General features: G+C 45.8%; 1 protein-coding gene across 1 annotated transcript in view; it reads right to left on the bottom strand.

The window, feature by feature from the left end:
- Window positions 1-15,333, bottom strand: part of LOC117363653 (cystine/glutamate transporter-like) — a 57,874-nt gene that overhangs the window by 7,752 nt on the left and 34,789 nt on the right. Inside the window, exons 8-11 of the mRNA XM_033951750.1 lie at window positions 14,230-14,333; window positions 12,265-12,361; window positions 9,569-9,727; window positions 9,039-9,188 (exon numbers count right to left, since the gene is read on the bottom strand). Of these exons, the coding sequence (XP_033807641.1) occupies window positions 9,039-9,188; window positions 9,569-9,727; window positions 12,265-12,361; window positions 14,230-14,333 (510 nt within the window). The remainder of the gene's footprint in view (window positions 1-9,038; window positions 9,189-9,568; window positions 9,728-12,264; window positions 12,362-14,229; window positions 14,334-15,333) is intronic.

Genomic DNA, 15,333 nt, shown 5'->3' with positions numbered 1-15,333 from the left:
TCCGTATGATCGTTTAAAGTTAAATGTCGATCTAACGTTAACACCCAATATTTTAACGTCAGTAACTATTGGGAAATTTGGTCCGTTAAGGAAAATTTCAGTTTCGCTGATTTTGTTATTAGTTTAAGTTTAAACTCAGTCCATTTCTCTATTTGTGACAAAATAAATGAGATCTGATGTCTTATATCTGACGTAAAAGCTGTCATTGGAATAAGTATACTGATATCATCCACATAGATGTAAAATTTATACGTTCAGGTTCTGTAGTAGATTTCCCAGAGCAACCGTGTAAATATTGAACAGAGTTGGTGACAATGGGGAGCCTACTTGGATTGTTCCAGGAAGAAGAGTAGATGCGTAGAATAGTCTCTCAGTGGTGGAGATGGAAGACTGTTTCTGAATTTAAGATAGCATGGGACAGGCATGTGGGATCCCAATGTCGGTCCTCGAGGGCCGCAGTCCAGTCGGGTTTTCAGGATTTCCCCAATGAATATACATGAGGTCTATTTGCATGCACTGCTTTCAATGCATATTCACTGGGGAAATCCTGAAAACCCGACTGGACTGCGGCCCTCGAGGACCGACATTGGACACCCCTGTCTTAGGGAGAAGAGGAGATAGTGGATGGGCCATTTGGCCTTTATCCGCCGTCATGTTTCTATGTTTCTACTGAATACATTGAGGGAGGATGGAAAGATGTTGAACATAGACAAATTGATTGTTGTGACTGTGGTCTGGCCAGCCCAGAGAATCAAAGGTTCAGGATGGATAAAAAGGGCCTTGAAGTCTGGGCCTTGCCTAACAGTGTTTTTCACAACTTTTCCACTGTACCCTAAGGAAAAACACTATGACCCAAATATTGTCCTTTTTTGACTTGAAGTTTCATAAAAACAACAATGTAGGGCAGCAATCACTATCTTTAAAAATGTTAATGAAAATTAGACATTGATATGTGGAGGAGTAGCCTAATGATTAGAGCAGTGAGCTTGGTTCAAATCTTACTACGGCTCCTTGTAAACTTGGGCAAATCACTTAATGCTCCATTAACTTAGGTACAAATTTACTGTATCGACTGTGAACCCTCCAGGACCTCCAGTCAAGTTTCAAGTTTTATTTAAAATTTGATTGATCGCCTATCCTGGATTCTAGGCGATATACAATAATAATAATTTTTAAAAAAAGTGATATAGACTAATATGCCAACCCCAATAAGGTGGGCTATCCACACTGGTCCATATACTACGAATCCCTTTTTCCCCCAGTGAATTTGCCTTACATTCTTGGTTTCCCCTACCCTACAGCACAAACACCTTAAATATTTCCAAAATGAAGCCTGGCACTGACAAAGGAATCAGGGTATCTAAAAGATATTCCAAAAAAGGGAGTTGGTATTTCTCCTGCCATATTTGCACGGGCAGGGAGGGCAGCGTCGGGTGGTGGCAGAAGGGAGTGGACATCCCTCCTGCTATTTGTGGGTCACGGGGGGAAGTGTTTGTCAGGGGGGGGGGGCCCTCGGCCATTTTTTGACAGGTCTGCCTGTCTTTTATTATTATTCTTTTTTACGGAGCAGATTTTACTAATTTGCATGGGAAGATTGGGATCGGATCACTACAGGCATTAGTGAATAGTGCAGGAGGGAAATCTGGTCGTAAAGGGCTCGCAAACCGATCGGTACACGATCGGTTTGCTTAGTGAATATAGCCCTATAATCCTCCCCCTCAAAAAATAATTCCTTTCTCTTCTCTCCTTGGCAGCAAATGCAAAGTGGGGGTGGCAGTGATGATGGAGAGGACTGAGAACAGAGCAATTTTGCATTCTAACCCTGTGCCTCCCTTCCCATCCATTCTAGGGAACAGGAGGGGAGGGAATGATGCTGACAGGAGGATCATTTGGCAAAAGGCCACTCTATTTCTTAACCCAAATCCTCTTTTCCTGTCATTTCCCTCTTAATAATTAAGTGCCAGATAGCACAGTTACTTATTGTAACAGTTGTTATCCAGGGACAGCAGGCAGATATTCTCAACAGGTGGGTGACGTCACCAACGGAGCCCCGCAGTGGACAGCCTCGTAAGCAGACTTGCTTGAAGATCTTTGTAAGAGCTTACAAGTGCTGCACTGCGCATGTGTGAGTGCCTTCCCGCCCGAGTCAAGGCGCGGGTCTCCTGTGAGGTACCTCAGTTCAGATAACTAGCTAAGAAGCCAACCAGGGAAGGAGGGTGGGTTGTGAGAATATCTGCCTGCTGTCCCTGGATAATAACTATTACGGTAAGTAACAGTGCTTTATCCCAGGACAAGCAGGCAGCATATTCTCAACAGGTGGGTGACCTCCAAGCTAAGCATAATGAGATGGAGGGAGAGTTGGCAAGTTAAGAAAAGAGATTTTGTAAAACAGACCGGCCAAAATAGCCATCTTTTCTGGAGAAAGTATCCAGACAGTAATGAGAGGTGAATGTATGAACCGAGGACCAAGTGGCGGCCTTGCAGATTTCCTCAATAGGAGTTGATCTGAGGAAAGCTACAGATACCACCATTGCTTGAACTCTGTGGCCCATGACTCGACCCTGCAGAGGGAGACCAGCCTGAGCATTGCAGAAAGAGATGCAAGCAGCCATCCAGTTGGATATGGTTCGCTTCGAGACAGGATGCCCCAACTTATTTGGATTGAAGGAGATGAAAAGTTGTGGGGCTGTTCTGTGAGGTTGAGTGTGTTGCAAGTAGAAAGCCAATGCACACTTACAGTCAAAAGTATGAAGCACCACTTCTCCAGGGTAAAAATGAGGCTTTGGAAAAAACACTGGAAGAACAATAGATTGATTGATGTGAAATTCTGAAATAACTTTAGGCAAGAATTTTGGATGAGTACGGAGAATCACTTTGTCATAAGAACATAAGAAATGCCTTCCACCGGATCAGTCCGAGGTCCATCAAGTCCGGCGCTCCGCTCATGCGGCGGCCCATTTAGATTCTCTATTATGAAAACCTGAAATTACCGTATCCCTCAATATGATTTGCAAGAAGGTGTGTATCCAACTTGTGCTTGAAACCCCGAAGAGTAGTCTCCTCCACAACATCCACAGGAAGAGAATTCCAAGCGCCCACCACTCGTTGTGAGAAACAGAACTTCCTGGCATTCATCCTGAACCTGCTGCCACCCAGTTTCAGGCTGTGACCTCTTGTCCATGTCACATCTGAAAATGTTAGTAATGCTGCTTCTTGATCTATTTCATCCAATCCTTTTAATATTTTAAAAGTCTCAATCAAATCGCCTCTCAGTCTTCTCCTCTCGAGTGTGAACAGTCCCAGTTTCCTGAGACGTTCTTCATAGCTCAAATTTTTCATTCCTTTGACTAGTTTCGTGGCTCGTCTTTGCACCTTTTCCAACATAGTTATATCCTTCTTGAGATAAGGAGACCAGTGTTGGACACAGTATTCCAAGTGTGGCCTGACCATTGCTCTATAAAGTGGCATTATGACTTCTTCCGATCTACTCGTGATCCCGTTCTTAATCATGCCCAACATCCTGTTTGCTCTCTTCGCCGCCGCTGCACATTGCGCCGATGGCTTCAGGTTTCTGCTAATCAGTACCCCCAAATCCCTTTCCTGTTCGCATTTTGCTAATGTTACTCCAAACATTCTATACTCGTGTTCTTTATTTTTATTTCCTAAATGCATCACCTTGCATTTATTTATGTTAAAATTCATCTGCCACTTTGTCGCCCATGTTTCCAGCTGTCTCAGATCCTTCTGAAGCTCCTTGCAGTCCCTTTGAGAGCCAACCGACCGACTTAATTTTGTATCATCGGTGAACTTTATTATATTGCAAGTTGTTTCCTCCTCAAGATCGTTTATAAAAATATTGAACAAAATAGGCCCAAGAACTGAGCCCTGGGGCGAAAAACTGGTGGGAAACTGTGAAAGGTGGATCCGCAACCAAGGCTTGTAAATCACTGACTCTTCGAGAAGACGTGAGGGCAATCAGGAAAACCACTTTCCAAGTAAGATACTTGAGATGAGCCTTATCAATTGGTTCAAATGGAGGCTTCATCAATTGAGCCAGGACAACATTGAGATCCCATACCACTGGAGGTGGTTTGAGCGGTGGATGTACATTAAAAAGTCCTTTCATGAAGCAGGAAACCACAGGATGTGCAGACAGGGGTTTCCCATCAAGAGGCTGATGGAAAGCAGCAATCGCACTGAGATGGAGTCGGATAGATGTAGACTGGAGTCCAGATTGTGATAAGTGAAGTAAATAATTCAAAACCGAAGCCAAGGAGGTAGACATTTGCTCCATTTGGCGAGTAGAACACAAGTAGAAAATCTAGTCCATTTCTGACCATAACACTGCCTAGTGGACGGCTTCCTGGAAGCTACCAAAATGTCCTGTACAGATTGAGAAAACTGTAGAGAGTCAGTTAGGTTGAAAGGTACCAAGCTGTTAAGTGTAGAGACTGCAGATTGGGATGAAGTAAGGATCCTTAACTCTGAGTAAGCAGAGAGGGAAAAACTGGTAGAAGCAGAGGCTCCCTGGTGCTGAGTTGAAGTAGAACGGAGTACCACGGTTGTCTGGGCCACCGAGGGGCTATCAGAATCATGGTAGCATGATCTGTCTTGATTTTGACAAGAGTCTTGAGAATCAGAGGGAATGGAGGGAAGGCATAGAGAAACTGACCCGTCCAGTCCAGGAGGAAAGCATCTGCCTCGAGACGTTGGGGAGAGTATATCCGGGAGCAGTCCTGAGGCAGCTTGTTGTTGAGGGGAAGTGCAATGAGGTCTATCTGAGGGGTCCCACATTGAGCAAACACCTGACGTAGAGGCGAGGAATTGAGTGTCCATTCGTGAGGTTGCAAAAGACGACTCAATTTGCCCGCCAGACAGTTGTGCTAACCTTGAATGTAGACAGTTCTGAGAAAGATTTTGTGATGGATTGCCCAATCCCACAGCTTCAGAGCTTCTTGACAAAGGGAGTGAGATCCCGTAACTCCCTGTTTGTTGACATAGTACATGGCGACTTGGTTGTCCGTCCGGACAAGGACTACTTTGTCGTGAAGAAGGTGTTGAAAAGCTTTGAGAGCATTGAAAATCGCTCCGAGTTCCAACAGATTGATGTGACAAAGACGGTCTGCGGGAGACCAATGGCTTTGGGTACGGAGACCGTCTAGATGGGCTCCCCATGCGTAGGTTAATGAGTCTGTTGTGAGAACCTTCTGATGAGGGAGTGTGGAACAGCAAATCTCTGGAAAGATTGGAAGAGAGCATCCACCAGCGGAGAGACTGTCTCAACAAAGGAGTTACCGTAATCTGTTGAGAAAGTGGGTCGGTAGCTTGTTGCCACTGAGATGCCAGGGTCCACTGAGGTATGCGAAGGTGAAGTCTGGCAAAAGGAGTCACGTGAACTGTAGAAGTCATGTGACCGAGTAGAATCATCATTTGTCTCGCTGAAATTGATGTGAGCTGAGACACTTGATGGCAAAGGCGAATGAGGGCATCCTGACGTGGTCGAGGCAGGAACACTCTGAGCTGGACAGTGTCCAGAGTGGCCCTGATGAACTGAAGAGACTAAGATGGAGTCAACTGGGATTTGGGAAAGTTGATTTCAAACCCCAGACATTGGAGGAACATAATAGTCTGTAGGGTTGCTGCAATAATCCCTTGTTGAGAGGGGGCTTTGATGAGCCAGTCATCCAGGTATGGAAAAACTTGAAGACCCTGGGTACGGAGAGCTGCAGCCACCACCACCAGACATTTTGTGAAGACTCTGGGGGATGAGGCGAGTCCAAAAGGAAGAACTCTATATTGTAGATGAAGATTCCCCACCCGAAATCTTAAATACTTGCAAGAGGCTGGATGAATCGGGATATGAGTGTAAGCCTCTTTGAGATCCAGAGAGCATAGCCAATCTCCCTGATTCATCAGGGAATACAGAGTTGGTAAAGAAAGCATCTGAAACTTCCCTTTGACTAGAAATTGGTTGAGGGCTGTGAGGTCCAGAATGGGTCGCAAGTCCCTGTCTTCTTTGGGACTAGAAAATAACGGGAATAAAAACCCATGGCCCGTTGATTCAAGGGAACCTCCTCGACAGCTCGAAGGCGAAGAAGAGCCTGAGCTTCCTGAAGAAGGGGAAGTTGTGACAAATTGGAAGGACACTCTCTTGGAGGGCGATCTGGAGGCACCTGAAGAAAGTGAAGTGAGTATCCCTCTCGAAGGATGGTGAGAACCCAGAGATCTGAGGTGATCATCCCCCACTGGTGATAAAAGTGGTGAAGACGACCTCCTATGGGCAGAAGAGAAGTCTGATGGAGGGACGTTGGTATGCTCAGACTGGGAATGTAAAAAAGACTGAGCTGGTTTAGCCGCAGCAGGAGTCTGAGTTTTCTGCTGTCATGGTTGCTGTGGCGGTCGTCTAGGCGGAGGCCTGGAGAAAGCTGGTGTCGTTTTTTGAGGATAACGACGTTGTGGAGGCTTGTAGGGGTGAGCAGGAGGAGTCTTAATCTTCGGCCAGATCAAGGAAGCAAAAGAGCGCTCATGTTCAGAGAGGCGCTTTGTAGCAGCTTCAATGGAATCATCAAAAAGTTCAGTTCCCTGGCAAGGCAAGTTTGCTAGACGGTCCTGCAAATTGAGATCCATATCAACAATGCGGAGCCAAGCGAGGCGACGCATGGCTACTGCAAAAGCAGAAACTCTGGAAGAGAGCTCAAAGGCATCGTATTTGGCTTGCAGCATGAAGAGTCGAAGTTGAGACAGAGTTCAAATAATCTGAATTCTGGAAGACACTGTTCCTCATGAGCTGAATAAAACTTAGGCATTATTTTGAGAAAGTGATTAAAATAAGCAGTGAAATTGTAATTGTAATTGAGAATTCTGTTAGCCATCATGGAATTCTGATAGATCCTATGGCCAAACTTGTCCATGGTTCGGCCCTCCCTGCCTGGAGGGACCGCAGCGTAGAGCTTAGATGGTTGAGCTTTGTTTAAGTAAGATTCCACAACCAAAGACTGGTGAGACAATTGAGATTTCTCAAATCCCTTACAAGGGATGGTGCGATATCTAGATTCCAGCTTAGATGGAATGGCTGTAATGGAATAAGGAGTTTCCATATTCCTGAAGAAAGTTTGCTTTAAAACAGGAGTCATAGGAAGCCTCAAGGTCTCCTTGGGTGGATGAGGTAACTCCATATCGGCCAAGTATTCAGCAGTGTACTTGGAATCAGAGTGGAGATCCAGCTGAAGAGCTTTCCCCATGTCAAAGACAAATCTCGCAAATGAGGCAGACTTCGAGGTAGATGGACCCTCAGGAGAAGGAGAGCGAGACTTAGGAGCCACTGAATAGGAAGGAGAAGCCTCTGGAATATTGAGAAGGAGGCTCAGACTCCAGCCGCATAGTCACTGAAGAAACTTCACTACCTGTGACAGGAGGAATCAAAGAGTGTTTGCGCTTAAGAAGCCTCGATGGTGATGTCCCCGGTGTCCGAGGAACAGAGTGGGTTGAGGCAGGAGGAGAAGAGTCCCTCAGAAGCGGACTCAATGGAGGAGTCTTCAACCTGGATGGACCCCGAGGAGAAACAGCCGGTGTGAGAGCTTTGCGAGACTTATGTTTAGATTTGGAAGAAGTCTCGACAGCCTTAGATAAATGAGGCCATAGAAGACTCAGTGTCCGGAGGAGGAGAGGTCTTCTGCTTGAGAAAAGATTCCTGAGTGTGCTTGGAAGCAAGATGCCTCGAATGCCTCGAGTGATGCCTCGATTGAGGTTCAGGAGACTGTGTAACAGGAGGAGGAGAAGAGTCACTGGATGATAAGCGACGAGACTTCCAAGGTTTGCCTCAAGGTGCTTTAACAGGATGCTCAGGCTGATGCTCAGGCTGGCTCATAGGAAGCAGGGTCGAGGCCGGGAGGAGCTGAGCCATGACCGAGGAAATCTGGGTGGTCAGAATGACTTTCAACATGTCCTCAAACATAGGTACTGAGACGAAGGGATCAGATTTCGAAGGTGCAGCAGTGCGCTCCAAAGAGGGTGACCTCGAGGATGAGTATTCCCTATGTTTGGAGGCACGCTTAGCAGGAGGTCTCGAAGAGGCTGGCAGGACCGTAGGCACGGCCTGGGATGCCTGAGACTCTGGAGGCTTCTTAGGAAGGGTACCTGAAGGAGAAACAGGAGACTTACCCACAGATGAAGACTTAGAAGGGACTGCATGTGAGACCTTCAAGACGGAAGGAGTCGAAGTCTAGGCCTTGGTTGAGGCAGCCATGGGCGTCGGGGTCGAGGTCTTGGAAGTCGAGGCCGCCCCCAAAGTCGAGGTCGAGACCCTCTCAGCAGACTGCTCCATAGTGCCAAATAATTGAAAAAGCTTGGAATGTCATCTGCGAAGGGCTCGAGGTTGAAGGGCAGCACAGCGCGAACAAGCGTCGGGGCAATGTTCAGGACCCAGGCATACAATACACTGATGATGAGGATCGGTGATTGAAATAGTCTTGCCGCACTGGCTACACTTTTTGAAACCGGTAAGAGGCCGGGACATAGAAAAAAAAGGCCGACAAACGAATGAGGTTCAGCGGCCAGGCCTAGGCCAAAAGGCCACCGGCCAGAAAAGAAAAAATAAAAGGTTTTTGGGTTGGTTTTTTTTAACTAAAAAGAAAAAGAATGACAACGCGAGCACAGCGACTAGCAAAAATAACAAGCCGTGGTGTTGAGAAGGCAACGAAGGGCTGTAGAGCTGAAGTGAAGAGGACTTCTTGGCTCCGCGGAAAACGTGAACTGAGGTACCTCACAGGAGATGCGTGCCCTGACTTGGACGGGAAGGCACTCGCGCATGCACAGTGCAGCACTCGTAAGCTCTTACAAAGATCTTCAAGCAAGTCTGCTTGCGAGGCTGTCCGCTGCGGGGCTCCATTACTGACGTCACCCATCTGTTGAGAATATGCTGCCTGCTTGTCCTGGGATAAAATGGGATTTTTCTATATTACCAAATGTTATATTAAAGAACATTTTTAGTAGGTTTGTAGGATCATGCCTGTTTGACATTATTTGTACATTTGCTTTACCTTGAAAGGTCTTGGAATCTCAGGATGTCGGTGACGATGGATAATAAGCCCAAGACTTGCAAGTCCAATGAAGAGCCAGCGAGAAAAGCCGAAAAAATTCAACAGGTAGAAAATATCTCCAATAGACACCAAGATTGCAACCATAGGGAACTAAGGAGATGAAAGACAGTATACATTCAATTCTATACTCATTCTAGTCACAATGAGGGTAATTCCATACAGAGGTGCCTACCATATACCTACTTGTTGCCTATCTATACAGAATAATATCAATAATAATAAAACCCTAAGCGTGCATGCGCACTCCTACCTCCGTGATCCGTAGCTCCGTGGCCCCACATGCGCAGTAGAAGGAGCCTCTGGCGTTTTCTGGCTCCTTCTACTGCACATGTGGAGGCATGGAGTTTGAAGTGGAAAACACCATGGTGGCGACTCCGTAGAAGAAGCCGCTGAGCAGGGAAGGGTCAGCGCAGTGGCAGCAGTCCTGACCCACCAACCCCCCATTCTTTACCCAAAGCAGCAGTTGTAGCGCTGTAAACAGGCTGTTCATGGGGTTCTGAGGGGAGACAGGATGCATTTGCCCGTTGTGTAGCTGGGCAGGTGTGTGCGGGCAGCTGGCCACAGCTGGATTGAGGAAAGGGCAAGGGATCCCTTAGCTGGTACAGCTGGAAATCGGCTTCAGTGAGGGTCTGGGCAGGGAGAGAAAAAGAAAGACAGACAGACATCTATTCTAGCACCCGTTAATGTAACAGGCTTAAACACTAGTCTATATATATTTGTACATTAGTTGAGTTACAACCATTATATCTTTCTAACTTTAGGGTCCTTTTACTAAGGCGTGCTAACCATTTTATTATATCCTATGGACACATTGGCATGTGTTAGAATTTAACGCACTTTAATTTTTAGCGCGCTAAATCACTACCGCACCTTAGTAAAAGGACTACTTAGTTTTATTCTATGCGCCTAGGCGATTATTAAGAACATTGAATGATAACAGAGTAGTGGTACCCCATATTCTAAAGGCTCATCTTGCCTCAACCAGAAATTGTGCATTTTTTAATTTAGTTCCAATTTTATGGAATAGTTTGCCTATAGAATTGAGAAAGGAAGAATCTTTCCAAAATTTTAAAAGACATTTAGGGCTCCTTTTACTAAGAAAATGCTAACGCCAGCTCTATGGAGGCGTTCGCTAGCGCAGCTTAGTAAAAGGAGTCTTTAAAGGCACATTTTGTTCAACTGGTCTTTTTAAACTGACGGGATGTGAATTCAGGACTTCAATTTACATATATATATTCTTATATTTTTCATTTTCTTTAATTAATTTTTCATTTTATCTTATTAATTTAGATTATTATATAATATTATGTATTAGAAATGTTTCCCTTTTCTTCTTTTCTTTTCTATTTAAATGGAGTTCTTTTCATAATTTTGATTGAATTATATTGTAAACCGCTTTGATCCTTTTTTGGCTGTATATGCGGTACATAAAGATTTTAATAAACATAAAACATTTATTTCTAAAATACCAGAAGAACATTTCAAAAGTGTGTGCAGAATGTAGGCATGATCATTTAAAACAGAGAATTTCTGTAAACGCTCATACCTAGGTGTCTATAGAACACACGTGAACCATAGTATTCTAGATTATAATCTATGCAATCTATTCTAGTCCCCATATCTAAAAAAAGATATAGTGGCATTAGAACAGGTACAGAGAAGGGTGACAAAAATGATAAAAGGAAAGGCTAAAGTGACTAGGGCTCTTCAGCCTGGAGAAGAGAAGACTCAGGGGAGACATGATAGAGGTCTATAAAATACGGAGTGGAGTGGAATGGGTAGTTGTGAATTGCTTATTTGCTCTTTCCAAAAATACTAGGACTAGGGGACATGCGATGAAGCTACTAAATGCAGGCAGTCCCTGGGTTAAGAACGAGTTCCGTTTTTCAAACTAAGTTGAATTTGTATGTAACTCGGATACTGTACAGTTCACAGTCTATAAAAACATTAAACATTAAAGAAACAGTCCACAAAATAGTTTAAATAGAAAGAAAAGGAGGTTTACATTTACTTTCGTTCTTCATCCGTCCCACTGTTCCCTCTCTACCAGCACATCCATCATTTCTCCCTCTCATCTCTCTCTTCCCCATGCATCTGTACTTCACGCCTCTCCCACCATCATGTCCAATATCTCTCTCTCACTCCCTATGCCCAACAATTCTCCCTTTCTATTCCTTCTTCTACCACAGCATCTCTTTACCTCAGTCCCTCCCTCCCTCCATTCTGTGTCCCAAGTTCATGCTCCCTCCCTTCCTTCCATCCTTTGTCCAAAGCTTATGCTTCCTCCCTTCCTTCTGTGTTCCAATGCGACCCTCCTATTCCCTTCCATGTCCCAATGTGACTCTCATCGTCCTTCCCACCCTCTGCTCTGTGTCCCAAGTTCATGCTCCCTCCCTTCCTTCCATCCTTTGTCCAAAGCTTATGCTTCCTCCCTTCCTTCTGTGTTCCAATGCGACCCTCCTATTCCCTTCCATGTCCCAATGTGACTCTCATCGTCCTTCCCACCCTCTGCCCTGCGTCCCAAATTCATGCCTCCCTCCCTTGGGTGTTTACCTCCTCTGTCCGGCTCCCTCCTCCCAGCCACACTTCTCTTCTCAAAGCCGTGGTGACAGCTCCTGCCCACAGCCCACAGATGATCCAGACGCCTTCCCTCTGACGTGTAGCTGGAATATTGGTATTTACATACATGTATATATGTCGGTCTTCTAAATGTCTTTTTTTGCATGTAAATATTGGTGCCTTCCTTATAAAAATACCCCCAATGTGTTAAAAATCAGGCTGGTATAATTAAGGTAGTACAGCAAAAAAAAGAGGCATCAAAGCACACCATTGGATGGATCGATGAGCCTCAGGTCTGAACCTTCCTATTTCCCCTGCCTATCCTACCTGAATCCTTCTATTCCCCTCTCTAATGTATATTTATGTAAACTACTGGCAGAGCATCAAATATGAATAAAACTTAAAATTTGATTATTAAGTAAGATATTTGACTGCACTATTGCCTGCAGAAGTGCAGCTGAATATGTTACATGGGATAATGGAATGCTTGCAATACTGACTTCATATTCTACAAATCCCGAAGATGTAGAGGAAGAGCAAATTAAAAGTGTAGATCTAATTTTAAAATAAACTCAGAACCATGGAATGTATATTAAAGGATTCTCACCAAAAGTATGACAGCTGGGAGGGGAGTGTTCCTATAGATATTGATCATAGAGAAGATCAGAGGCCATTGTCCCTCCCTTGAGGCAACAAAGAGAGTCCTGCCAAAAGACAGAGAGGATTACTAATTGCAACTTTCAGAAAAAAACAAGACTGAAAAATACCGAAAACAAGCATCAAGAGTTAGGGTCTGCTTGATCCACTGAGCGAGTGATAAGAAAAAGGCCGATTTAACTACTAGGCAGACTACGCAATTGCCTAAGGTGTCAGCTTCTAGAGCAGTGTATTGCAAACTGTGTGCCTCCTGAGATTTCAGGTGTGCCGCGACACACTGGCGAGGAGGAGAGTCGTCCACGCCGGCTGACTACCTACAGGACGTGCCTCTCATAGCGAGAGGCACATCCTGTAGGCAGTCAGCCAGTGCAGATGACTCTCCTCCTGGCTGTCGTCTCTCTTCCTCTCCCCGCACCTCCCGGATCCCTCCACTGAAGCGGGTCGTGGCCAGATGGACCTCCACCCACTTCTGGGTACTTTCTGGCCAGGGTACTGGATTTAGTGTGTCACCGGCCAGAAAGTTTGCGAGACACTGTTCTAGAATCTCTAGAGCAAGGGTATCCAACCTTTTGGCTTCCCTGGGCCGCATTGACCGAAAAAAAGTTTTCTGGGGCTGCACAAACGTGGCAACAAGACAGAGGAGGGAGCCAGCAAGACAGTAAACACCCGAGGGCAGCAGAGGAAAACACTGCACTGCCCTCGACCGGGGCCACACAAAATACTTCACGGGGCCACAGGTTGGACACCCCTGCTCTAGAGGATGGCAAAGAGCAGCTGTAATAAAAGCAAAGTAATAGACCCTAACTACAACACAAACTCAAAGAACTATGGCCACATGCTTTAATCCACAGGGAAGGTAGTTACTTGTCCAATAACCCATTTAAATGAGTGGATGCGGGGATAGGGTTTCGTCCCCTTCAGACCTCTATGGCCAGTGTCCTCTGTGGCTATCGACGGTATCGCACCTGACAGGCTGCTTTGTTTCGAGAATTGCGAATAACGACTTCATGAATGTTAAACCTGCATATATGGGTAAACAGCTGTATTATGGAGCATGATATCCGCTATAATAAAAGCCTTAGCACGCATGCACACTTCAATCTCCGTGCAGCTGTGATCCGTGATCTGTGGCTTCGTGCCTCGCATGCGGCGGTTTCCCCAGCAACGTTCCTGCCCCAAGAGGAAAGATGGCTACAGGAACAAAGCCTCGGCTGCTAGCCGGGCTCTCCCCCTCCCCCTGTCGGCTTCATCTTTAACTGAAGGCAGCAAAAAACTCCAAGCTCCCAACGCCACAATTCTGACCTGCTGCATCGCTGGGGGGCCCGAACTCGGTAACTGAGGGCCCCTGCTGCCGAGACAGGCGCGGAATAGAGAGGATAGTGTCGGATTCGGTGTTACTGCTTCTCGGCCTCCTCCTCCGTCTCTGATGCCTGGCCCCACTCTGTCACTTCCACGGAGCTGTGCGGCCACGGGAAATTTGCTAGGCTGGCCCACTTCGATAATGCAAGGCGGGCCGGCCTAGCAAAAGCCCCAAGGCTGGCCAGCCTAGCGGATGCTGGACAGGGAGCAGGGAAGGGAGAAGGGGTACTACTGGACAGAGAGGAGGTAAAAGTAAGGGAGAAGGGCTACTGATGGATAGGGGGAGCAGGGAAGGGGTGTTGCTGGACAGGGGGGAGGTAAAAGGATGGGAGAATGGCTACTGCTGGACAGGGGGAGCAGGAAAGGGGTGCTGCTGGACAGGGGGAAGGGAAGACAGGGAGGGGGAGAGAGACAGAAAGAAAGATAGACAGACAGGGGGGCCAGGGAGTGAGACAGACAGGGGGGCCAGGGAGTGAGACAGACAGGGAGGGAAGGAAGGAAGGAAGGGAAGGGAAGGGAAGGGAAGGAAGGAAGGAATAGAATCCATTACCCTTACCTGGATAGACCAATGTTTCCTGCATTCAAAGTCCCAAGGCAAGACAGAGACACCAGTATAGGAATAACCACAACGAGCCCTTTGAAGGCTTGATCAGCAAAACTCTAGAGGGGAAGAATGCCAAAATTTGGGTCAGCTTGATTTTGTAAATGTGTTACATATAACTTGTAAAACTAAAAAAGAAATAGGGAAGGACCAATAAAATAAGGAACTTAGGAGTCAAGGAATGATAAACACAAAGTTTATTATAATAAAAACTAGACTGTAAGGTCATTATAAAAACAATTCCCCACTACAGTGGAAGTTCAGCAGAAGAATTTGACGTGCACCTGCATTTTGGCCAGACAGGGCAGAAATTAATGAAGTCGCTGCAACTATTCATCATATCATTAAACCCTGATGCAGTCACTTGAAAAGCTTCATGGTGTCTGTTTGGATTCTGAAGGTTTGTCCCTCTCGCGTGTTTCAATTATTATTTTTTCATGTTTTACATTTAATTAAATAAAGTTTGAGCGCAACCTTAGCACATCAGTAGCTCAAGTGTCAGTTTCAAGTGGAAGAGTGGCCTAGAACTGCTGCCTCGGCAACCTCAGGCTGTGGATTTCATCCCAGCACTGCTCCTGGTACCATAGTTAGATTGTAAGGCCATTAGGATAGATAGGGAAAATACTTAAGAATACCTGATTTTAAACTTGCTGAACACCATTTAAGGCAGTTAATAAATCCAAATAAATAAAATAAAATCACCTGCATTGGTAGTCACAACAATATCAGTAGACAACAAACGCCTCCAGCAAGTCCAGAACTCAGTGATCCGCCTCCTACATGACCTGGATTACCACAACCCCAGCTCTCCATGCAGAACACTGGCTACCAGTTAAAAACGCTTTGTGTTCAAGGCCCTTATTATAGCCTACAAGAGATTCCACCTCATCGCCCCTGCCTACATCACATCCAAACTCCCTCAATACACTTCCACCCGCCCACTCCGCTCTGAGGCTGAGGAACGACTATACATCTCATAAACGCTCCTACAGCCACTTTATCCCCCGACTTTGAAACCAATTGCCTGCCCAGATAACATCCCATGACTCGCTGATGACC

This window comes from Geotrypetes seraphini, chromosome 7, assembly GCF_902459505.1.
Source record: "Geotrypetes seraphini chromosome 7, aGeoSer1.1, whole genome shotgun sequence".
In the NCBI taxonomy this organism is placed as follows: Eukaryota; Metazoa; Chordata; class Amphibia; order Gymnophiona; family Dermophiidae; genus Geotrypetes; species Geotrypetes seraphini.
This window is presented reverse-complemented; position numbering and strand designations above follow the sequence as displayed.